Source organism: Nannobrachium achirus, assembly GCF_963921795.1.
Source record: "Nannobrachium achirus genome assembly, chromosome: 12".
Lineage (NCBI taxonomy): Eukaryota > Metazoa > Chordata > Actinopteri > Myctophiformes > Myctophidae > Nannobrachium > Nannobrachium achirus.
This window is the reverse complement of record NC_137832.1, coordinates 54,920,340-54,946,443: the sequence shown is the minus strand read 5'-3', so window position 1 is coordinate 54,946,443 and position 26,104 is coordinate 54,920,340. Positions and strand designations below refer to the sequence as shown.

Genomic DNA, 26,104 nt, shown 5'->3' with positions numbered 1-26,104 from the left:
CTCTCTCTCCCTGGCTCATTGACTCGTTCTTTTTTTTCCTTTTTTTTCTAATCTCAATAGCTGGCGGATGTACGATCTCGTGGCGCGTTGGCTCTACGTGCTTGTGGATCCGCTGTCTGGGGGGGGGGGGGGGGGTAGTTATTTACCTACTTTACTTGTTAAAATGTTAATTTACTTGTTAAAATGTTAATTTCTTGATGGGGGGAGAGGGGAGCTCTGTATTGGGATATTTATTTTGTAGTCGTGATTGGGTAGGTTCACTGTTTGAAGTATGGTAGTTTACTGTTTAAGACGGAAACAGACTTAACTAATATGATTGACATTTATCTAAGTTTGCACTGGCCTTTTGGGCATGTATAGGGAGCTGTATATGGCGCAGTATGCATTATGTGTGCTGTGTTGTATATGGTTTCCTGATCATACATAACTGTGTTTTATGTAAATACTTATGTATACAGACTTTTCTTTTCTTTCCTTTTTTTCCCCCTTCTAATTAGTAATTGTGGTTTGTATGCATGGATGCATGGGGGGGCTGTATGTGGCGCAGTATGCATTAACACTGTGTGTGCTTTGCTGCATATGGCCCCCCGGATGTGCTTTTAATTTCTATTTCTAACTACATATGTAAGTGCATATATTTTTATATCATATACACTGATTTCCTTTTTTATTTATTTTTATTATTAATATTATATTAGTGCCTTGTCGTGGTGACAGCCTTATTTCCACTTATCTGTCACAAGTGTTTGGTTATTTGCATTAGCGTGGCTTATAGGGCTTTATCACATTCTAAGTGGGCCTAATGCTGGACTGATTATTATTATTACAGTTGTTATAGTCCCCTCAAATTTTTTTTTTTTCTCCCTTTATTCTTTTCTTTTTTCTCTCCCCCTTCTTTACTAGAAATGTTAACATACCATTCTCATTTATTTAAGTGATATGAAGTGGGGAGATTGATCATAATTTGAGCTGATGGAATGTTTGAGAGCTATTCAGCCACAAGAAGGCACTTTTTTGTTGTTGTTGTTTTTACTTTGGTGATCTGTTATATATTTACATAACCACCAGAGGGCAATGTATGGTTACTTTTGGGCAGTTACTTGTTTGCACTCTCTGACAGAGTGAAATGAAGGTTGACTAATAGGTTGATGGGGTGGGGAACTGTTTTTGTGCACTCTGATGCTAATGGGGTTTTCCCCCTCAAGCTTCAATGTTATGTGTTTTTTTATGTTCGTTTGATGTTGCTTTTTCCTTTCTGTTCCTTTTGGGGTTGTTTTGTTTTTCTGTTGGGAAGGTTTGTTGTGAGGGACCAACTAGGAAATTCTAAAATGTTCTACTGTGCTTGCTGTGCGTATGGTTTGAACCACAATTATGACAGAATATAAATTTCTAAGTTTCAATGTAAGGGGAGCGAATATACCGCATAAGCGAACCAGCATTTTGGGGGTTTTGCGATCTAAATCAATTGACTTTGCATTTATACAGGAGTCTCATCTTTTAAAAGAGCATTCCAACCGATTGGCTAATAAACATTATCGTGTTTTAGCCTTTTCAGCTGCTTCTTCCAAAACCAAGGGAGTAGCCATATTGGCTAGACGTAACCTTAGGTTGGATTCTTTGGGTGATTGGTCTGACAGTGACGGGAGGATAGCTGTTGCTAAAATCCGCTTGGAGGGTAAAATGCTAGCACTAGTCTCTGTGTATGCTCCAAATGTTTTAGACAAAGAGTTTTACAAATTACTAACTAAAACCTTATTGGAACTGACGGATTTCAAAATCATTGTTGGTGCTGACTTCAATGCAACATGGCAACATAACCTAGATAGATCCACTGGGGTAGAAAGCAGAGAACAAGCACTAGCGTCTGCAGAACTACGTGCTTGGGCAAACTCAACTGGCTTACTCGACATCTGGCGTTTAATGAACCCAACGGTTAGAGATTTTTCTTTTCTGTCGGGTAGGCATGCTTCATTCTCTAGGATCGATTACGTTTTTGCCCCTGTTAGCTTGTTTCATAAAATTGCCAAGGTAGAGTTGCTCCCAATGTCACTCTCGGATCACAAGGCGGTGCTGTGTGTTGCTTCACTGAAACAGGTTATAGATAGAGCTCCTAGATGGCGGTTTAACACCACACTGCTGCGCGATGCGGCATTTGTAGCTCAGTTTCAAACTGGTTTGCGTGAATTTATAAATATCAATACAGGCTCAGTTGAGGATCCCAGAATTCTTTGGGATGCAATTAAAGGCTTTATCAGGAGTAATACAACCCTCTATGCGTCCACTCAGAGAAAATTAAGGTCAGCCAAACTGGTGGAATTGGAATCTCGGTTTTCTACTTTGGATAATTCTCTCCAAAATAACTTTGATGTTAGTACAGCAACTCAGAGGGAGCTAGTTAAGAAAGAAATTAACTCCATTCTCAAGCGCCGCTCAGAATTTCAAATGAAACGCACAAGGCAAAACTACTATTTTAATAGTGCAAGACCCAGTCACTTACTGGCTTTACGTCTTAGATCCAATGAGCATTTTGCTGATATTGTTAGTGTCAAATCAACAACGGGAGCCATGGTTACAGAACCCAAAGAGGTCAATGCCACGTTTCGTGCTTTTTATGATGAGCTCTACACCTCCGAGGTCATTCACGATGATGCAGTATGCAATAATTTTTTATCCAACATACAGTTACCAACCCTTAGCGAGGCGGATGCGGAAGCCTTAGATAGACCGCTCCATCTGGCGGAATTACAGGAAGCTGTGCTCGCAATGCGTAGGGGCAAGTCGCCTGGTTTGGATGGGATACCCCCTGAACTTTATGCCATCTTTTGGGAAGATCTAGGTCAGCTGATGCTGGACATGTTTCGATATGCAATTGAAAGTGGCTCTTTCTCCAGGGATGTGAATGTAGCTATTATATCATTATTGTTGAAGAAGAACAAGGATCCCACAGATTGCGCAAGCTATAGACCGCTTTCACTTTTGAATTCTGATCTAAAAGTTTTTGCTAAGGTGCTTGCGCGTCGCTTGCAGGGTTTTATGACCACCTTAGTACACTGTGATCAGACAGGTTTCATAGGAACTAGACTAGCCTCTGATAATGCTAGACGACTATTGCATATCATCGATAGGGCTAAGGAGCTGAGGACCCCCGCCGCAGTGTTGTCGCTCGATGCGTTGAAGGCATTTGATCGTCTGGAATGGTCTTACCTGTGGGCTGTACTAGATAAAATGGGATTTGGTGCTTCATTCATACATTTTGTTAAAGTACTTTATTCTAATCCGTCAGCGATGGTCCTAACCGGTAAGATCTGTTCGCCGCTATTCACGATTGGCAGATCTTCGAGGCAGGGTTGTCCCCTTAGTCCTCTCCTTTTCGCACTTTCACTCGAACCCTTGGCTCAGACAGTGCGTCAGTCTGCAGATATTACTCCTGTTTCGATTAACAACACACAGCATCGCATTTCCCTATATGCTGACGATATTCTACTGTTCATTGAGAATGCACCACAGTCAATTACTCATGTCCTTCAAATCTTTGATCAGTTCAGTTCCATTTCCGGCTACAAAATTAATTGGACGAAGTCAGCCCTTCTACCTCTAAATGATCAGATGAGATCTGCTATCCTGCCGCCCATAATCCCAGTAGTAAGCCAATTCAAATATCTTGGCATAGATATTTTCCCCTCTCTTCAGGCTATTGTTAAGAACAACTATGGTGACACTCTAAATAAGATTTGTCTTGATTTAGATAGATGGTCATCTTTGCCCAACTCTCTCCAAGCTCGAGTTTCAATCATAAAGATGAATGTTCTTCCTAGGGTTAACTTTGTAAGCTCTATGCTCCCTTTGCCACCACCGCCGCAATACTGGAATAAGCTTCACTCTTCGATATCTAAGTTTGTGTGGAAAGGGAAACGCCCTCGTCTTAAACTTTCTCTATTACAGCGTGCTAGAGATGATGGCGGCCTTTCATTGCCCAACTTTAAATTTTATTATTGGGCCTTCACGCTCCGCCCCCTTTTAAATTGGTTTAACCCAGCAAATAAGGTTTCTTGGAGAGAGCTTGAGGAGAGTTTAGTGCAGCCTGTTGAATTGAGAGATCTTATCTATTCAAACATAACTACACATCAATGCAAAGTTCGCTTTGGACCTATCATTTCTCATTTAGTGGCAGTATGGAGAGCAGCTGAAAAGATGTGTAAGATTGATTGTAAATGGAACTTATTTTCCCCAGTGTTCAATAATCAAAGACTTTTAATCGAGGATCGCCCCATTCGCTTTCCAAGGTGGAGGGCTAAGGGGATTCGTACATTAGGGGACTTATTTGATAGAAATGGTTTACGACCTTTTCGAGATTTGTGTGACATCTTCAATCTGCCTGGAAATACCCTTTTTTTCTACTTCCAACTGAGATTGTCCATGAGGACCTATGGGGTCCCATGGCAAGCTCCCCTTAGATTGCACCCCTTCCATGAGTTTATCTGTGATGGTAACAGAACAAGAGGTTTGGTTTCCACCCTCTATGGTTTTTTATTAGACTGTAGTTATGGGCCCCTATCTGTTGATACTGTTTGGAGGAATGATGTACCAAATTTGGACCCTGACTTTTGTTGGGACACAGTGTGGTCTAACATTAGGCTATCTTCTAGAAATCCAGACCATCAACAAATTCATTTAAATTTTGTTCATCGGACTTATTTAACTCCCCGCAGACTATGTGCTATGAGGATTTTGAATAATCCCAACTGCACTCTCTGCGCCTCAAATAGTATTGGTACCTTCCTTCACATGGTTTGGGAATGCCCAAATGTGTCGTCATTCTGGAATATGGTTGCCTCAAAACTTTCAACTATTTTTAGTATTAATATCATATCTTCTCCTTCTTTATTTTTATTAAATGACGTCTCACAGTTGCAACTAAACAATATACGCAAGCGCATCTTCTTTGCTGGATTAACGGCGGCGAAGAAGATGGTAGCTACGCGGTGGAAACCTCCTCATACGTTAACGTTTCGCCAGTGGGCCTTAACCTTTCTAGATATAGTATATTTAGAGCAGTCGATAGCAAGGTTACACGGAGCAAAAGAAGAAAACATTAATATGTGGTCGGACATTGCAGATAAGCTTAAGGCTATGATTCAAGAAATCACTATATAGTGGTAACAGCCTAGCACAGGCATGCACTATTGTACATTCCGTGTTGGTCCGGGGAAAGGGGGTGGGTGGGTTTTCTTTTCCTTTTCTTGTTTTGCTATTGTTTGTGTTTGTCTGTTAATTGCATTTTTCTTTTGATTAATGTTTTACTTTTTCTTGTTCTATTCATATGTATGTCTCTAATTTTATGTTATGGAAAATAAAAATAATTGATAACAAAAAAAAAAATCTATCTTTGCGCTCCTCTTTATTCTCCAGAAGTAATGCAATCGCACATTTTTTCTCTCACTCCTAACTGGGTACTCGGCTGCAAATGTAGCATGCCTTCCCTGGAAATGTCTTTCCACATTACTCTTTTTGTTATTTGACAACTTGGGATCCATGGCCCATCACACACCTGCCGGTTTGTTTGCAACAGCCACCTGCCTGGCACCACGCAGAGCTGAAAGAAACTATGACGCAAATCTTCGTCGACAGAAATGTTGACATTTTATATTCATTCTACACATTTTTACAGCATTGGAAAACGTTAAGAATGTTGTGTCATGTTTGTCCTCCTACAGAAACCATATTAAAACAAAAAATATATTCCCCCCCTAGGGCGGCGCTAAAGAGCCGCATGCGGCTCTAGAGCCGCCGCGGGATGCTGACCCTCGTGTTAGATCTTCTATGTTCGGTTCGTGCCGGTTGTGGTGGGACGGTCCCAGCCCAGCCCTGTCTCTCTGCTTTCTACTTGTGTGACTATTTACCTTGTTGTTTACTGACCACTCTGATTATTCAGATCCTGTACTTGTAGTCACAGGATAAGAGCATCTGCTAAATGCCTGAATGAGAATCATGGAGGGGAGACCCATGAGCCATGAGCAGGAGTTGGATTGGAACTCGGGACGTTGCCACTCATGAGGAACATAATGGTCCTTGCTCTACCACGCTGAAGGAGGCAACCTTTTCCCTAAAGCTGAATTTACAGTATATGGTGTCGCTTGCCGAAAAGAATATAATCCTCCGAGCTGTTATAGCTCGAAAGATCACCGTGAATAGCAGATCTACATGCTCACGACATGTCGCGATGTGACACGTTGTTGAGCTTGCGGATCTGCCGTTTCCCTTGTGCAAGCGACACTGGCATGGCGTGCAACTAGTAGCTATAAATCAGGCTTAAGAAGTCGTGGGAGGAGAGCGGCAGTAAACCAAAGTGTACTGTAGCAAAACGTCCCGACTCCCGACTGAAATGGAACACGGCTGACGGAGTGCAGCGGCTGGGTCGATAAATTGGGTCATAAAAGAACTTTAGGACGAGGCCACGCTGCACGCCGGTGTTTGTGTTTGGTTGCCACGGCGATATGGGTTTACAGAGAGAGAGAGAGAGAGAGAGAGAGAGAGAGAGAGAGAGAGAGAGAGAAAAGAATCTGACAGCATCCTCCACGGCCGGCCTGAGGTCTGAACCACGATAGATGGATGGTCATTGTAGGCGATGATTATATTCACAAAGCAGAGACTGCTGCGGAGCTGGCTTGGACTGGAGCAAGGGGATAAACACTAAAGACAGGGATGGATTGAGAGAGAGAGACAGAGAGTCCTTGTGAGAGAGAGAGCGAGAGAGAGAGAGAGAGAGCGACAGACCACCATGTGGCGGGCTGCAAAACATTCTCTCGGGCCAAGTTCCGTGTAGACGGATTACAGTGACAATTTATTCTAAAACAATAGGAGCGCTCCAGCTATACTGTGATGTTTATTCCCATGATAAAACAAACCCTCACGTCCTGTCTCGTCTTCTCTTCTCTTCTCTTCTCTTCTCTTCTCTTCTCTTCTCTTCTCTTCTCTTCTCTTCTCTTCATTCTCCTTTCTTCTATCTACAGTACCTCACTAATAGTGTAATAAATATAGTGAAATGTTTGGATGAAGAAAGTACAATAATCTAGTGGGTCAAAGCTTGAGAAAACCACACATATCCATATGTCTTATACATTAGATAAAACACTTATAGAAAACATTGCATGCCCCCATATCCCCCAGAAATGAATCCCTCTAATTCACACTAATAGTTGTTGTGTATTAAAACTAATAGTGGGATGTTTTCACACAGTCAAATCCAGTTTGAATAATTCTCCTGTAAGATCAATGTTATCACTCTCAAGAGTTATATTATCGCTACAATTTTGTGCAACCACATGGACCACCTGTACACTTTGCTGTGAAGAGAGTAGGAAGTGTAGTTATGTAAGAACAAGGCTTGTGCAACAAGTAGCTAGTCTGTCTCTTTCTTTATGTGTTTTTCCTTACTTTATGTTGCAGTTACTGACAGTAAAAACACTTTTACACGTGTCTCCCCCCGTGTCTCCGCTCCCTTCATCGGCTCCTGGTTTCTGCCCACACTCCCAGTATACACACAGCAGCTGATGCTGGCCTACAAGGCAACCAGAGGCATGGCACCTCCATACCTCCAAGACATGATCCAACACTGTAAAACTGTCCCACTGACTTAGATCAGCTAACACAGGAATGCTGTACTGTACGAGCCTTCCCTAAAACAGCCTGGTTTAAACGCTCCAATGTCCTCTAGACTGTTCTCTCTCCTGGCTCCCAAGTTGTGGAATAACCCCCCGCGCCTCCCCCTCTGTGCGGTCAGAATTGCAGACTCACTCCCATTTTTCCACCGGTGTAGTGTGAAGACTCACACAAAATCGGGATTTTGCTGTGCGTTGCACCTAGGTTCCAGAACTGGAGGAGATAATCATTACAGCTCTGTTTAAATCACATCTGAAGACATACACTACTACTAACTGTCTGTCAACAAGTGCTTTCTGTTGACTTTTGCTGCATTCTGATTTAGCATTGTTTGCCGTTCTTCACTTGTTCTGTAGAGCACTTTGTAAGATTGTTTCAAAAAGCGCTATGCAAATATATTCATTATCATTTATCTTTATATCTCCACCAAACCCCCTAGCACTCACCTAGCACTCACCTCTTCAGACTCCACTTCACCCCATAGCACTCTCTCCGTTCTTGTACGCCTTCTTGTCACCTTCTTTTGTTAGATTATACCTGTACGGTAGTTTAGTGTGCCGATTATATTTGTTACTTGTGTTTTTTTGTTACTTAGATTTGACCATGCATGTTGTTGCTATCCTATAGTTTCGAAATGTACAGAATGTTATTTAGATCGCATGTCGTTTAGACAGATGCTGCTAGGTTCATTGTTTTGTTTTGTTTTCTTTGTTCTCTCTGCACTCTGCTTATGGTCCAGTTTACCTGGCTGCTTGTTGGCTCTTTATGCTTATTGGGATCTCACACTTGTAAGTTGTAAACAGTAAAACAGGACGCTATTTCGGGTCACTCTTCTATTCTGTCGCGTTGAGTCATCCTTTTTAACAGCTGTGTGGAAGATATTACTCAGCCTGTGGAGGACGACAGTCAGCTAATATATCTGTAGATCCTCTGTTCTTTGTCAGACAACACACGCGCACACGCGCACACTCTAAGGTCAGCTAACAGATACAGACGCTGACACAGCATGTTTTTAGGGGGTTTGTAAGTTAAAGGTGATTGGTAGCCTTAGTTACAGCTTGTTTTGTCATCATTTTAGCTTTGTGCTGACCTTGCTGTTTTGAGAGCGTTAGCAGGCCGGGAGAAGAGGGAATGACGTCGCCATGCATAAATGTTCCTCCCCAAACATTCCCATATCCAACTGAATAACAGATCTACAAGCTCATAGCGCGCCACTCTGTGCTGCGCTATGAGCTATAGTATATCTGCTATTTACATACAGCTGTCAGGACTAGAGCCTATAGCGGACCCATGGCAGGTTTTTGGTCTGTGTCAACCCCGATTTCGGACAGTCCTAAACCACGTAGTACAGATCTTTTGACCCATATCAGTAAGAGTATATCAGAATATATATTTTTTTCTTTTCTTCAAAAATCTGTCTGTTGGTGGCGCTATGAAAGGCCAATGTGAAAAGGGTGGAATTTCGTCCTCGTCCTAGTGGGAATATGTGTAGTTTCATGGCAATCGGATGCTGTGTTCATGATTCGAGGCATTTTGTTCAAAACGGGCCACTCACGCAAACTTTACATGCCAATCTCGGCCAATCAGGATAGAATATGAAAGATCGGACAGATTGGTGTTGATCACATGACTATCATGTGTACCGATTGGCGTGATGTTTGGACTGGACAAAATCTGTAGGAGTAATGTGAAAAAAGAATGTTGTGCTAAAATCTGCTTCAAGGTGGTGCTATAACAGGCCGCTTGTGAAAATGTTGGGGCAGAGGTTCTGCCCTGGCGTCCAGGGAGTGTGTGTACTGTGTGTGTACGTCAATCTAGAGCAGGGGTGGGCAACTTTGATGATGAAGAGGGCCACTATATTTTCTCACTCTCTCCAGAAGGCCACATTACTTACTGCTACATGTCTACGTCCTACTTTGTCATTCTAGTATGTCATTCAAAAGAAGCAAAAATAGCTGATCTACAAGCTTGTAGATCTGCTATAGCTGCTATTTTTGCTTCTTTTGAATTGGAATCCTTTTTATCTTTTGTTATTTTTTTGTTGGAATCCTAAAATGTAACATTATGATTTAATTTCAAATGAATTTAGTTATACTCATGTTAACTTTATGAACGTAAATACAAATACGTTAGACATAAAAAAGACTACTACTATACTAGTCATTAAGCTCCTAATTTAAGCGGGTCATGTTGCCCATGTATGATCTAGAGATTAGCGGAAACTGGCAAATGGGTCATTGCCATGCTGGCTTGTGGTGGACATTTTTGTCCAAATCCCATTTTTGCCACATACATGAGTGGACAATAATATTATCAGGAACACAAAGAGATAACCCTGATTGACCATAACAGGTCTGTAACTCTGAGAGTGTACAAATGGAACATAATGGACCCTTATGGGCTATGGGGTTATGGGGGTCTTGCAAATAAAGCATTGAGAACCACTAGTACTAGTGCTGACACTGCTCTAGTGGTATGACACCAGTACAGTGTCATGTACATCTGTGTTTCTCAACCTTTTTCCTGCATGGGCACACATAATATGGAGGTGTAAATATCGTCACTGTCGGGAAGAAACCTTGTATCTCCAAGTTTCAAATGTGTACGTTTCTTCGCAAAGTAAAGCCCTGCTTCATCATACAAGGCTGTCGCACAACAGTAGTGAAAACAGCAGATCTACAAGCACACAACGCCTCGCACCGCGAGGCGTTGTGTGCTGGTAGATCGGCTGTTTTCACTAGTTTAAATCATTTTTAAAATGATAAATACAATACTGGCTTTCAAGCAGTTTCAAGGGGCACACTTGACCCTTCTCAGGGGCACACCAAAGATCCCCAGGCACAGTGGTTGAGAAACACTGATGTACATATTCTGAAGAAAACCTGGAAACTAGATTTTCAGTAATTGGGTGTAATTTAAATGGTGTGTAAAAGAGAAAATCTCAAATTTAGACAACGATTGACGTTTGAAAGTGGGATGATTTAAATTCTGTCAGACCCCCGTGTCTAATAGAGTTGGCTGTGACTTCACACCTGTTGTTCATCAATCTAAGCGCTGCACGCAGGATAAATCAGCCATCCAAACCCTCTATAGCAATGATTACCGTAAAAAATCAAACCTCTGTTTGAAGTGGAGCGGTGAATCTGAGCAGCTATACCCTGTGTGTGTGTGTGTGTGTGTGTGTGTGTGTGTGTGTGTGTGTGTGTGTGTGTGTGTGTGTGTGTGTGTGTGTGTGTGTGTGTGTGTGTGTGTGTGTGTGTGTGTGTGTGTGTGTGTGATGCGTGCATGTGTGAGTGAGTGGTAAGTGTGCCTGGCCTGCACAAAACAGCGCCCCTCCTTTAACTAGTGTGTTGTGTGTGGCCACTCAAGGTATTGCCAGGCTACGGACAGACGGACGGACACGGCCAGCCAGCCACCCACATACCCACGGACATACCTGTCTATTGGGAGCGCTTTCACCGCTCCAAAAATATAGAATACTACCAAAACACACACACACACACACACACACACACACACACACACACACACACACACACACACACACACACACACACACACACACACACACACACACACACTGTCATGACAGCACTTGACATCTGCCCTGGTGCTTGTAACAACTTGCCCTTCTCTGCAATAATTTGAAACATTGACCGAGTGCCAGAGGAACCCCAGCAGAGCCACAGAGGTGGCGAGTAAATATAAAACCTCATTTTATTGAACCAGTTAAAGCTCTATTAAAACATTTTGTAGGTCTGCTATTTCTGAAACATGTTCACCTACAGTGATATCCCCAAAATAGGGAAAGTGGTTAAAATGGGACAACATGGACATCTGCATAACTGCAGTATAATAAGCTCAACATGCTTTTGCTATTTTAGGTTTTTCAAAGACAGAAGTCAACGCTACGAGAGCTCAGTCCGAGGAGTGCTTTAGGTCCACAACACTTCTGTGGGTCGCTGCTCTACCCTCTACAGTTCGTCTCCTTGCGCCTAAAGCAGGGGTCTTCAACAGGGGGTCCGGGACCCCTAGGGGTCCTCAGAGTTACTACAGGGGGTCCTCCCTAGGGGTCCTCCCATATTTGGCAAAGAGCTTTGGTGTAGAGGGGAAAAAGAGCAGACTAAGTACAGAGTGAAAGGTCAAGTTTATTGCTGTCAAAAGATGAAACTATATGGAATGACTCATATTGCCATCCTAATATGTGAGGGGTCCGTGTTTTTTCTATTACTATTCTATTCTATTCTATTACTTTTTTCACTATTATTATTATTATTTTTTTAATATTTTGGAGGGATTTAGTGAAATATCTCTTTAACGTTCCACTTAGCTCACTCAAGGGCACTCGACTTCCGACACATAGGTACGGTATTTATTTACAGTATGTATTTATTAAAACACATTGTGGTGTTTGGTTTTGTCTGTCGCCCTAGCAGATCTTTTCCAGTGCTGTCAGACAGGTCTGCAGACTCTCATGACATCATCTTAGCATGGGTCCAAGCTAAGATGACGCCATGACAGTCTGCAGACTAGGGATGGGACGATATGCGATATTATCGATATCATGCAAAAAAAAAAACAAGAAAAAAACACACGATTATCGTGATATCGTGCTCAGTAATGCACTGGGATCAATTCACCTTTTATTTGCCGAGCTGCATATCCGGTACCACTTAAATCCTCTATAATTATATACGTTTTTGAGTCTTTTCTTCACTCTCTATCAAATGTCTTTGCCAAAAAATAGCCGATCTACAAGCTCTACAAGCTGACGCAATTTGAGCTTGTAGATCTGCTATTTTTTGGCAAATGTTTCACCCCAGGATAATGGATTTTGATTATCGCAATAATATCGTAAATCGAGATTTCTTTTGTCACAATAATCGTTGTATGACATTTTAATATCGTCACATCCAGACCTGATTACTGAACTCTCATGACGCCATCCTGATTATTTCCTGGCTGGTGGCCAGTGGTGTAAAGTAACTAAGTACATTTACTCAAGTATTGTACTTTTTTGAGATATTGTTTTTTACTTTAATGGACTATTTCCAATTTTCAGTACTTTTACTTCTACTCCAATACATATCAGAGGCAAACATTGTATTTTCACTCCACGTCAAGTTTAGTTACCAGTTACTTTGTAGATTTGGATTATTATATAATACCAAACATACAGTAACCACTTCAGCCCTACTGTTCAGCCATTTGAAAATAGCCGATCTACAATTGTGAGCTTGTAGATCTGCTATTTTCAAAATATCTTCGCAAACTTGTTTTTGTGAAATTGAGTGCTTTCTACTTATAGGCCTACATTTAAAGTTGTTGTATGCTGTGTGTGTGTGTGTGTGTGTGTGTGTGTGTGTGTGTGTGTGTGTGTGTGTGTGTGTGTGTGTGTGTGTGTGTGTGTGTGTGTGTGTGTGTGTGTGTGTGTAGACAAGTACAATTGCAAGGAACAACATGGACCCTGTAAAAAGAACCTGTTTACAACTCTAAGAAGGCTAATGTGTACCGTAACCTCTCCTTCTTTAAACATACACTGTACTCCTTAAGTTTTCTTTCATGTAAGCGAGCCCAAACAGTTGTCCTCATAAACCCCCCCCCCCCCCCCAGTTCCATGTGGATCATCAAGTGAAGCAAGACAAGTGCTCCTGAAAACAACTGCTTTGAGAATTGCTGGCAATGCTAAATTGAGACTGCTGCTGCTTTACGAATAATTTGGTCTACATTATACACACCGATAATGTACTGTAGACAGACAGACAGACAGACAGACAGACAGACAGACAGACAGACAGACAGACAGACAGACAGACAGACAGACAGACAGACAGACAGACAGACAAGACACTAACACAATGAGCATACACCAAGATACACCACAAAGAGAACACCTGAACATATTGATTGTCTGGGCTGTGAGTTACGAATACATCGTTCTCCAAAGCAACTGCCATGCCTTCTCTGTGACTTTTCCTAAAACAAAATCAAACCTCGGTTCGAAGTGGAGCGGTGAATTTGAGCAGTTCCAGGTAAATATATAAAATATATAAATATATTCACCTATTTATATATTGACATGTGTCAATTCTTGATTGCCCGTGGCTTGCTACGGTGGCTGCATGCTGAATAGATGGAACAGAGATATTTTGGATAGACTGTTCAAAGTCCCTGACTTTTTTCACCTATTTTATATATTGACATGTGTCAATTCTTGATTGCCCGTGGCTCGCTACGGTGGCTGCATGCTTCGTGAGCCTCCACTCTAGCGGCTATCACGGGCAGACGCAGACAGCAGAGGGGGTCGACTCGAGATACGCCAACATACCATGCTTGTTAGTTGTTATTAACGGACTACACACACACACACACACAACAGCTGATCTTCACGCAGACAACACCTCGATGTGCGTCTTGCGCGAGGCGTTGTGAGCTTGCAGCTCTCTCTCTCTCTCTCTCTCTCTGAAATACGATTCTCTCTCTCTCTCTCTCTCTCTCCCTCCTCTCCCCCCGTCTCCCTCTCGCTGCCGTTAACCTTTGTTTTTATCGCGACGTGGTGTGTGTGTGTGTGTGTGTGTGTGTGTGTGTGTGTGTGTGTGTGTGTGTGTGTGTGTGTGTGTGTGTGTGTGTGCGTGCGTGCGCGCGTGCGTGCGTGCGTGCGTCCGGCTCACTTCAAAGTGACATAAATCCCATCATTCTCCATGCATCCGGGCGGAGGGGAACTCAATTCGATAGGTACCGAAATGTTGTGTAACTGCTGTGCGCACATGCGCAGATCCTGTTCAAACTCAACGGGACAATCAATTCTCACTTGTGAGACTGGACACACATTTCTGCCTATCTATAGGTACCGAAATGTTGTGTAACTGCTGTGCGCACATGCCTATAGCGGAGCTGCTGTGTTTCACACACCGCTCCAAAAACTTCCTTTGTGAACAGCCAACTTAACATAAAACATTCAGACATAAAAAATAAAAAAAAATCTGGATTCTTATCCTGGATTTAAATAAATAATTTCTTACTTCATTGTACAGTGGACACTACTGTATATCAGGTTTTTAACCAGTGGTCTGGGGACCACCAGTGGTCCATGGTATTGTGGACAAAATCGTACCGATAACAAAATATTCCAAGCGTTGAGTCTGAGAGGCTACATCTCATCAAATGGTGGTCTGTGGCTCAAATGCTAGATAAATAGAACCTTGATTTGATTTGAAATAGGTTGAAAACCACTGCTGTATATTATATATATGTCCATGTGTTTCTTTTCTTCAGGTCGTTTCATTACCACGGACTCCGCCTCCTTACACGGCCAGGACCGAGCGGTCTTGGTAAGTCCCGCCCTGGAGCACGTGGAGTGGAGCTGCCTGAGGCTGGTCTACCAGATCAGCGGCAATGGATCCCTCCAGGTCCACCTCCGGCCCGACGGAGACAACTTTGACCACAAGCTGTGGAGTGCCGAGGAGGCCTCCGACAGCTGGCTGATCGCCAGCATGGACCTGGCCAACAGCAGCCACCCCTACCAGGTGTGTAAGGGACAATGTTCAGCTAGAGATGTACAATAATATTTATATCAATTATTCAAGCCGTCCAGGATCCTGCTCAATACCTCCAAAACCACAGAATAGCCATAGACTTTAGGGCTGCTAACGCGGCACCTAAATTGCCACTGACAATATCTGACTAACCCATAACCCTCTTAGACTCTTTGAAATTCCTTGGAACCCACATTAGCAATAAAATTAAATGGGACTATAACGTCACCACCATCACCAGGAAAGCCCAACAGCGACTGTACGTCCTCAGGCAACTGAGGAAGTACAGGGTGAATCAACGCCTGTTGCTCCGCTTCTACTCTGCCATCATACAAAGCATTATCACCTCATTGCGACCGTCAGGTCGCATTTACTACCAAAACCTCCACCAGGTGTCCGTGCGTCAGTCCGTCACACCTCACACGTCACACTTTTGCCCTGCTCATATCTCCACAACCGTGGCCCCCACCCATGCCACATTTTGCACACACACTCCTTCCCTGCCAAACTACAACCTCCAAGGACCCCCGGAGCTTCAGGGACCCCCAGGTCCCTGGGGGACCCCCACTCCTCCACCAGGTGTCCGTGCGTCAGTCCGTCACACCTCACACGTCACACTTTTGCCCTGCTCATATCTCCACAACCCTGGCCCCGATCCATGCCACATTTTGCACACACACTCCTTCCCTGCCAAACTACAACCTCCAAGGACCCCCGGAGCTTCAGGGACCCCCAGCTCCCTGGGGGACCCCCAAGTGTAAAAAATGAGCACATGTGCAAAAATTACCAAATGACCACCCCAACGGGGCTGCTCACGGGGAATTCCTGGGGACCACCCACTCCTGGTGCTCCAGAACGGATGCAAAAGTGGTGATGCCCCCAGTGGAGGACCCCCTGCCACTGCAGCTCACATAAAATGCCGTAACTCGGGCTAGGAGCGTCCGGGAGAGCCGGGGCCAGTACCTATTCGTATGCCAAGGCAACGCGAACACCCCACCCCTCATTTCTCACATGGCCCTCTTCTAGCGCCACCTACAGGCTGATTTTTAAAACACATTTTTGGCCACTGCTCCTACAGTTTTGGCCCTCAAATCACGAAAATCACTACACAGTATGTCTACACTCATGTCATCAACATGGATCAGGAAGTTTTTGGAAAAACAATTTTTTGCCCTATTTGTGGAGATAAGTGACCTACGGTCGCTTATCTCCCGATTAGGGAGTCTTACTGGTCAATAACAGTCTGGTATGGTTCAGCTGATCAACTCTCCAAATCCAAACTACAGTGTATTATTAATAAGGCAGAAAAAAATCATTGGTTGTGACCTCCCCACTTTGGATTCTATATATACCTCCCGTACCATCACCCGTGCTAGTAAGATAATTAAGGACCCTTCCCACCCAGCCGACCTCCTGTTTAAGCTCCTACCCTCAGGAAAACGCCACAGGTCAATCCATGCCTCGACCACCCGCTTCAAAGACAGTTTCTTCCCCACAGCCATACAAACCCTGAACTCCCTCAGTACCCCACCGTACCCTCACCGTAACTACAGTAAGTGGTTGTCTGTTTTGTTCTTGTTGGTTCTTGTTGATTGTATGTTTTTGATTGATTATTTTATTAGACAAAAATGGAGAACAGTACATGTATAGTCAACAAAATTGAAATGTAGTACAGTTAAACACCCTGCCTAAAAGGAACATCTCAAATAAGACTTTTTACGGTCTTTTTTTACGTTGGAAGCCCTCTGTATTTAATTCATGTTGTTATTGTTGGAAGCGGTAATGTTGAAAATGTCTTCATGCGTTTTTATGTCTTGTTCCTTGTCTCTATCAGAGCTGAAAGAAACATTCTGTACTGAAATTAAATACCACCAACCTGGTTGTGTGGAAGTAACTTGAACTTGAGGTGACCATAAAACCTTTGATTCTGTGGATTTAAAAAAAGAATCTATGTATATATGTCACAGTTAGTTTGAGATTCAGTTAGATTGAGAACAGGAGCGCTCGTTTTTGTGCACAATGTGGAGCAGGCGCCGCCTCCTTCGGGGAACTATGAATAATTTGACTGAGGTTAGGGTTAGGATTAGGTTTAGGCATAGTTTTACTGAGGTTAGGTTTAGGGTTAGGTTTAGGGTTAGGGGTTAGGGTTAGGTTTAGGGTAAGGTTTAGGGTTAGGTGTTAGGGTTAGGTTTAGGCTAAGGTTTAGGGTTAGGGTTAGGGTTAGGGGTTAGGGTGAGGTTTAGGGTAAGGTTTAGGGTTAGGGTTAGGTTTAGGTTTAGGCATAGTAGCATTCACCAGCGTGGGACTAATGCAGTCAAATGCTCTACCACTGGGACATGAGGTGAACAAAAACAAGCGCTCCTACCCCAATCTAACTGAGTTACCCAAACTAACTGTAACATATATAATCCTGGATGGCCTGATTCTAGGCTTAAAATAATTTATATAAATATTTTTGTAAATCTCTGTGGACAAAACAGTGAAAGAACCACCGCTCATCTGCCAGTAGATTCAGGTGAGGTGCTGGATGAGACATTAAAGGGAGCCTCTGCACACTCAAAACTGTGCAAAATCAAGTTCTTTATTTTCAGTTAGACAAAGTGCAAGCTTCTTCAGGTAAATCTCCATGGGAAATAATGGCCGGTTTTTGAGTGGCACCAGAAAACCATGCCCATTGCTATGCCCTATATATGGTTTTTACTTGTGGTACATTGTTGCTGTTAGGCAGAAACATAATCACATTTATTTGTATTCTGTATTTGCGTGTTGTGTGTCTGCTATAGATTCTGATGGAGGGCCGGCCGATGCCGGCCGACGACGAGCCAGGGAACAGCGTAGCCATCTTTGAAGTTCACATCGTGCCGGGATACTGTATAGGTCAGTCTCAGGTCATCAATATGTCCGTACACGGACAAATGTGTCTGTGGCAAATCCTAGATTTTCAGTTTTACACACCATTACACGATTATAATTATTATTTCGATCATAAGACCCAGTTACTGAATGTCAAGTCTCCAGGTTTTCTTCAGAATACGTCTGACACTGATTTACTATCACACTATAGCATTGTGAGTCCACTAGTGGTTCTCAAACATTTTATTTGCAAGGAGAGTGCACAAATGAAACCAAATGGGCCATTACACTCTCGGAGTTACAGACCTGTTATGGTCATTCGGGGCTAGCTCTTTAAGTGTTTCTGGTAATATTATTTTTCACTCATTTTGTATGTCTGTGGCAAAAAAAAAATGTTTTGACAAAAGTGTCCACCACCACAAGCCAACAACTTGTGGTGATGTAACATTTTGCTTCTGAGATGTAATGCAGTGTTGTTTTTGACAGCAAATGTTGATTTAGTTTTAGTCATAGTCTTTTGAATAAAATGTAATTTAGTTTTAGTCATAATTTTGTCACCTGAAAAGTATTAGTTTTAGTCTAATTTTAGTCGACTAAATATCATAAGATTTTAGGTGACTAAATCTACAGTTGATTTAGTCGACTAAAATGTATTTTGGCAGGCCTTGATGGCATCGTAATGATTGATTTTACACTTGGTTGTGTGCTGAAAATAGCAGAATAACCCGAAGCTCACAACGCGTCGCAGCGCGACGCGTTGTGAGCTTGTAGATCGGCTATTTTCAGCACGCAACACCTGAGCAACCAACTCTCTTCTCCACTAGTCCCTCCCTAACTAGTTTTTAATTTAAAATATAATTGTCAATATATTTAGTCTTAGTTTTAGTCACCACAGCTTAGTTTTTGTTTAGTTTTTATTTAGTTTTCGTCAGTGAAAAAAACACAGTCGACAAACATTTTTCGTCATAGTTTTAGTCGACGAAATCAACACTGATAATGGAGTAGAAGTATAAATTATTCTGCTAGTCTGTCTGGAAAATGTACTCACAAGTAAAGTAGAACTACCTCAGGACCGTACTTAGTTACATTCCCCACTGGTCAGCGGTGTTGCAGCGAGGGTGTGTGTCCTTGGTCTGGTGGTTTTCAACCAGCCTTTCAGTCTTTGAGACTGAAACGGACATGAACTCATTGCTGTGGGAAGGTGATGTTGTTGTGTGTTGCTGTAGTAACAAGAGAAAATCATTCTTAAATAGGCTGTGGTCGCAGCCCGGGAGGACCTTTCTGTGACAAATTCTCACCCTCCTCCCCGCCCGGCTTCCCTCCCCTGAACGCAGGCTAATTGCGTTCATGTAGACAAGATAAGATAAAGAAAACTTTATTGTCCATCAAATTTGACATAAAATGGGTTTGGCACACAGTCAGCATACAAAAATAAAACACATACAGTACACAAATGCATTAAAAACTACAGTATATAGAACGCATCCCATAACATAGAAGCAGTGATCAAGGTCTGTACTAGGGTTTGAAACTGTTCAGACATTTTCTTATTTCAAATTTCTACTGCAGTTGGCACAAATGATGTCTTGTAACCCTTCTTTTTTTGCTAGAGGTACTTTAAGGGCGTCTCCTGCGTCATGGTAACAGCTCAAATGAAGGGCGAAGAGGGTGGGTAGAGTCATTGTAGATCTGAATTGCCTTTTTGGTTATGGTGCGGTTGTTTACCGGTATGTCCTGAACAGGGGTGAGATGCTGTGGGCTCGGCGAGCCCAGACTTTATTTAGCTGCATGCGCGCGCGCCTCACATGCATGCACATGAATCATCACGTCATGAATTTAGAGGGGCACCACTTCTAAAATCCATATCACACCACTGGTCCTGAAGTTGCAATTGTTTGTTTCCAATGATCTTACAATCTTCCAATGATCTTACTTGCCTGATTCCATACGGTACGCGGTTGCCGTCAGGGCTGCCGCTAGGATCAGCAGTGGCCGCACCGCGGTGAGACACAAACACACTCACTCAGTGAGTAAACGCCGCGTGGTATTTCACAAAGATGAACACAATCCATCTCTCACCGCCCGCGTACGCATGCACAAACGAGCACACACGCGGTGGATTTCACGGGACCGCGCCCGCTCGCCTCGCCGCCCCAAAACTTCGCTGCGCGGCCGAAAAAGCCGCCCGCCTCTCATTGAAAATGAATTACTAGCAGGTTGTGACCGCGTACCGTGTGGAACCCCCTTAACTATCTGGGTGAGCTTGTTCCTATCTCTAACTGAGAGGTCCCCATACCAGGAGACAATGTTAAAGACGCCCGACAAAGCCGGAAGATTCTGCAGGCTTTTAACAGCCATCGTTCTGCAGGCTCACAGAGGCTGTGGTTGAGGAGCGTACTGTATATGGATGGTATCCAGCAGTAGTTCTCAAACCTTTTCATGTCAGGGACCACCCGCCAATGTTCTCTTTAAAAATATATTTTTGAATAGCCAGAGTATAAAATATGGTTAAAGTGGTTATAATAATTGCAAAGCTATAGTTTTTTGCTGCCCCCCACTGACCACTTAACATGGCTGCCGTGGTCAGAATCAGATGGATGGATGGGCTGCATGCCTTTTTCTTTTCTTTTTTTGTCAAGTGGGCTTTCTGATCCAGAATAGGTTGGGAACCACAGAATCACCCCAGATCATTTTTGCGGTCAAGACAAAGGAAGTGAGCCTGAGTTATAGTTGTGTGTGAGTGAAGCGCACCAAAAATAGCTCATTTACAAGCTTGTACAGTAGGACTGCTATTTTCGGTTTGTGACACTGGCGAGCGCCACAAACCAAGTATAAGTCAGGCCATATGCATGTGCATGCAGTCCATTACTATCGTCTCCAGCAGGTAATTCTACTTCAGGAGACGATCACTTGGGTTGAGATATACTTTATTGACCAGAATGAAGGCAGAAAGCAAGCATCACACAGCATGGCATATTGAGCACCCTACTATAGAGACAGCATAGAATCTAAGCCTATATCTAAGCGCGTAGTATTGGCAGCCTACCTTAGCTCTACTATAAGACAGCATAGAATCTATAGCCTAAGTTAGCATGGTTTGGCATGGGGTTCTGCCTCGGGCCATGGCTCGCTGAACCCACGATCCTCATGTTACCATGAGCATCGAGGGCATAATTTAATTACAGCGAGCCCTGGCCCGATACCCCCCGAGGGGGATCTAAGGCAGAACCTGAAGGTGGCGCTGGGGTGGTGGCGGGGCAGTGCTATGCAACAAGACTGAGTCCCACCATCTGACTTCCCTAAGAACTATGGGTAAGGGGGGGGGCAGGACCTAGTGACCCACCCCCCTCCGCGCGCGCGCTCCCTTGGGACCGCCCCCTGAACTAGCTTTGATCCTTACGAATCGTCGCACTACTTCAGGAGACGATCACTTGGGTTGAGATATACTTTATTGACCAGAATGAAGGCAGAAAGCAAGCATCACACAGCATGGCATATTGAGCACCCTACTATAGAGACAGCATAGAATCTAAGCCTATATCTAAGCGCGTAGTATTGGCAGCCTACCTTAGCTCTACTATAAGACAGCATAGAATCTATAGCCTAAGTTAGCATGGTTTGGCATGGGGTTCTGCCTCGGGCCATGGCTCGCTGAACCCACGATCCTCATGTTACCATGAGCATCGAGGGCATAATTTAATTACAGCGAGCCCTGGCCCGATACCCCCCAAAACTACAAACCCCCAAAGCACGCCAAAATCTCAGAATCCCATGCCAGTGCTAGCCAACTGCGAGGAAGGCAGCTCTGCTGTGACTCTAGCGATTAAGTTATCATTACTGCGGGGCAAACTATGAACTGCCTTTCCTGCTAACGCAAAAAAAAATAATTAAGCATATTAGCATCTGGCAGAGCGAATATTACTAAGGCAAAATACTAAGCAATGATATTGGCAGCTTGCCAAAAACGCTATAAGTACTGCTAAGCAATTTAATAATTAAGAATGTTAGCAGCTGGCAGACCGAACCAACGGTGAGGAAGGTGGTACTGCTGACTATAACGATATACTGCAATCTGACTGAAGCCATACTAAAACACCCTAGAGAAAAGCGGGAGCAGCAACATGGACGTATATATATATATAGACAGCAGAACCAGAAGCAGCGATGAACCTTTAATTCATATAACTACAGCGCCATACAGCTTCACATCCTACCTAACTAACACCCCAGCAACCACCTAGCTTTTGCATGATAGAAATATTGGAGCGCGCAGCAACGGGCCACGCAATGCAATGCGTGGCCCGCAACCTATCAGGGGCGCATGCCCCGAGTAACGCAACAGAAGCAGCAAATAAAACACGCAACCTATCAGGGGCGCGTGCCCCGAGTAACGCAGCAGAAGCAGCAAAATGAAACCCTATGGAACAACCCTGCCAATAGTGCCTGCAGCACTATTAGCATCAGCAGCAGAAGCGTTAACTGAAACGCGTCCAACTCCAGCTTGGAACCATTACGCTTCGGTCAGTCCTGTGTTGTGTGTGCTTGATAGCTTGGCGTGCAGGATCTTGAGTTAGCTGAGGGCACCAGAAGTGCTGGTGGTGTGGCTGCTCCGATCCGGAGAGAATGCAGAGTGAAGAGGGGCGGGCCGCAAATCTGGCAGCTCTCTCCGGGGGTCGTGTGACGAGGACGTCGGGCAGACAGCCCGGTGTTCAGCATGGACATGAAAGGACAGAAGGGAGAGTTAGTTCTGCGACTGACACTGGTGTACCTTCCCTGCTTAAACTGCGAGCTGCAATCTTCAGAGGCCATGTGCTAGTCGCATCTTAAGCCTGGCCTTGGTGACCGCATGTGCTTGCCGCAGAAATTACAATCTTAGCTTTAGCTGACCATAACAATGAAACCACGCCTAAGGTCGCTGACTTTTAAGATCACAGAGAAATTTTCGCAGCCCACGGAGCGCTCTGCTGCAGAGTCTGCTGCTGCACATATGAGAATCTCCACGAGATACCCGTCTTGACCTTTAAAGGCAAGCTATGCAAGCCTAGAGAGCGGCTAAAGCCCAACATTCAGTACAAGTAAGTCGCTGCTATGTAACTATGGTTGCCTATTATTAGCAAGCTTAGAGAGCGGCTGAACGCTCACAGAATCGAACAAGCAAATGCGTTGCTATTTACCTGCTAGAGTGAGGCTCCTCAGGGCATCTGGGAAAGCTGCAGCTGGCGCGAGGAATGGAGTTCCCACCGCTGGTGCTGGAACTGCAGCTTCCCATGTTCCCTTGCGACCTGGCGGTGGCGACGACGGTCGCAGCCTGACAGCGCCTCCGGAAGATGGGCCGGCACCACAGGCTTCCAGCACAACGCAGCGCTGGTTCATGCTCATGGTAGCAGCAGTAATAGCATTAACTGATGCTGTAGCGGGCGGGCGGGCAGCCGGACGGGAGGGCCGACAGGCAGGTGGGAAGGCAGGCGGGCGGGAAGGCAGGCGGCGGGCTGGCGGTAGGCCACTTCCGTCTGCTGAATATGGCGCGTGCAGGCGGGCAGGCAGGCGGGCGGGAGGGCGGGCGGGCAGGCTGGCAGGCTGGCAGCTCATGGTAGCGGCAGAAGTAGCGGAAGCTGTAGTAGCAATGCCCTCTCCAGTGCTAACCGACTCCTGACTGGTCTCATGGAATTATGCAGTAGTGGACGAAACTATAAAGAGAAACATGTTAGCAGAAAACACTCAGCCGCTGCAGCGCGACGCTGCAATGATGGCATGCTGTAGCAGCCGCTATGCAGCGGCTCCGGCAAGAAGCTGAAAGGACAAACATGATGTTAGCAGCAACATGTAGCAGCCGTGGCCCGAGCTATAAAGAAAAACGCGATGTAGTGGAACATGAAGCAGCTTTATCATGAAGCTGCAGTGCTAACCTGATGCCGTGGCAGGGGGCATGCCGCAGCTCCGGCCTGGAGCTGTAATGATAAATATGTTAGCAGAAAACCTCAGCAGCTGCAGCGCCATGCTGCTATGGCGACCTGCTGTAGTAGCAGCCAGAGCCCTAGAATGGAGAGTTGCGTCACTCCCGTTCACTTCGTGGGGCCAGGTCGTCTACGCACACATCTATTGGCGTATAGTGACAAACGGCCAACCGGAAGTTTACAAAATGCATTGAAGTCTATGAGGTGTAAAGTGACAATGAACCACGTGACCAGCGCTGTTTCTGACCCCGCGGTGACACCACTCTCTGATTATACTGCTCTGGTAGCAGCTATGCAGCATCTCCAGCACGAGCTGAAAGGATAGAAATTGTGTTAGCAGTTAGACATGTAGCAGCCGCAGCAAGAAGCTATAGGGTAAAACACGATTAGTGGAACATGATGCAGCATTTTTACAAGCATCAGCCTTAGCTGTAATTATTAGCAGTTATGCTAGCACGCAGCCGCAGGTTGAGTGGAGCTAACAATAGCTGAAACTATAGGAGACATTGTGGTATCTGACTGTAGCAGCGGCAACAAGAGCCACTAGCACCATAATGTGACCATTTTTGCCTCCAAGATAGCAGCACAACGGATAAGGAGAAATCCTGGATATGAACATGATGTTACAAACGGACATGTAGCAGCTTAAGCGTGAGCTGTAACCAGCACTGAAGCCAAGTGCGGCGGCTAAGGAAACACTACTAGAAATACAGTGTGCTATGTGACCCAATACTATAACCATCCCTTTTACTTCTGATACACTGGTAGCAGCTTTAACATACAGCAGTACCGATAGCTTGATGGTGTAGCAGCACACTCGCAATTTCCCAAATTGCACATTTCTAGTTTAGTAACAGACGCGTGGGAGCTGAGCATGCACTGCCCAGATAAGCATGGTGTCAGCATCCTACAAGCGGTAGCATCAGTTTTAATTTATGAGCAGCAATTACCGCAGCATTAGCAGCTTGGGTAGAGCTAGCCTCAGACGAAACCACGGAGACATGACAGTATCCAACTGCGGCAGCGGCAACAATTTGCCTATTTTACTTAGCATTTAATAAGCAGAACAACTGACAACTTAGAACTTATCAAACCCTAACTTAAAGCTTGCGGTGCGAAGAAAGCTGATGAGCTGCAGCTGATGGATGCTGAAACTGAATAGAATATTTAGCTGGAGCTACCGAGCATTTAGAGAAGACTACGATTCCCTGCATGCACTAGCGAGTTCAACTGGTGACGTCAGGACAGACAGGCACGACCTGCGTTAGCGGAAGCAAAACATTGTTTGCACGTAAACTGTGGCACCTATGAGCTTGCTGGTTTCCTCCTCTCAGGAGCCCATGCAGACAGACATCCTTTATAGGCTTCTCAAAGAGAGGCGATTACTGTATTTAATAATTCATCCCGCGAGGGCTTCTACGCCACGGTAACTGGCAGCAGCCCTACTGTGGTCCAAGAAGCGACAGAAACCATTTAGCTGCTATGTTATAGCAACTAGCACCTCATAAGCAGCAGCTGTTAAGACGGCCAGACAGTGCAAAAAGAGGAAAACATACACATAACCCGAGGCGAGGCAGAAGCAATATAGGCCCCATACTAACTAGATTAAGCACGCTGCGGGCGAAGCTTGCTACTAGCACGACGCCGAGGCTTGGCATGATAGAGAACTACATTTCCCACACGCAGCGCTTAGTATTTGCTGCCGCACGTCATGCCGTAAATCACAGCTTGACGTGACTCGGCTAGCTCAGGAGCTAGGTGAACGCTGCCGTTTACAGACACCTGCAACCTACAAACTGAATCCTCCTAGCGTGATTCATTACCTGCTACGGGGCTGTGTTTTCACGCGGGCCGCCGCTCTATGCCTTGACATGGCTAGCACATTGATTTACCAGCTAACAGCATCCTTACCGAAATAGCCGGCTAGCAATAGCCACCAGCTAGCTCCTAGCTGACTGTACATTAAACCTGTTGTTCCGCGCTAGCCGATACGGCCCGCGCCGTTGCAAAGTACTGACATTGTTATCGACAAACCCAACGACTGAGATTACTTTAACTCATGGTAGCCCAGTAAAGGCCCACCAGGGCACGAAATAAGTTAGC

General features: G+C 44.6%; 1 protein-coding gene across 1 annotated transcript in view; it reads left to right on the top strand.

Annotated features, from left to right (window-relative positions):
* Positions 1-26,104, top strand: part of mamdc2a (MAM domain containing 2a) — a gene marked incomplete at both ends in the record, with an annotated part of 73,246 nt that overhangs the window by 18,187 nt on the left and 28,955 nt on the right. The window contains 2 exons of the mRNA XM_080738770.1: positions 14,935-15,185; positions 17,978-18,071. Of these exons, the coding sequence (XP_080594896.1) occupies positions 14,935-15,185; positions 17,978-18,071 (345 nt within the window). The remainder of the gene's footprint in view (positions 1-14,934; positions 15,186-17,977; positions 18,072-26,104) is intronic.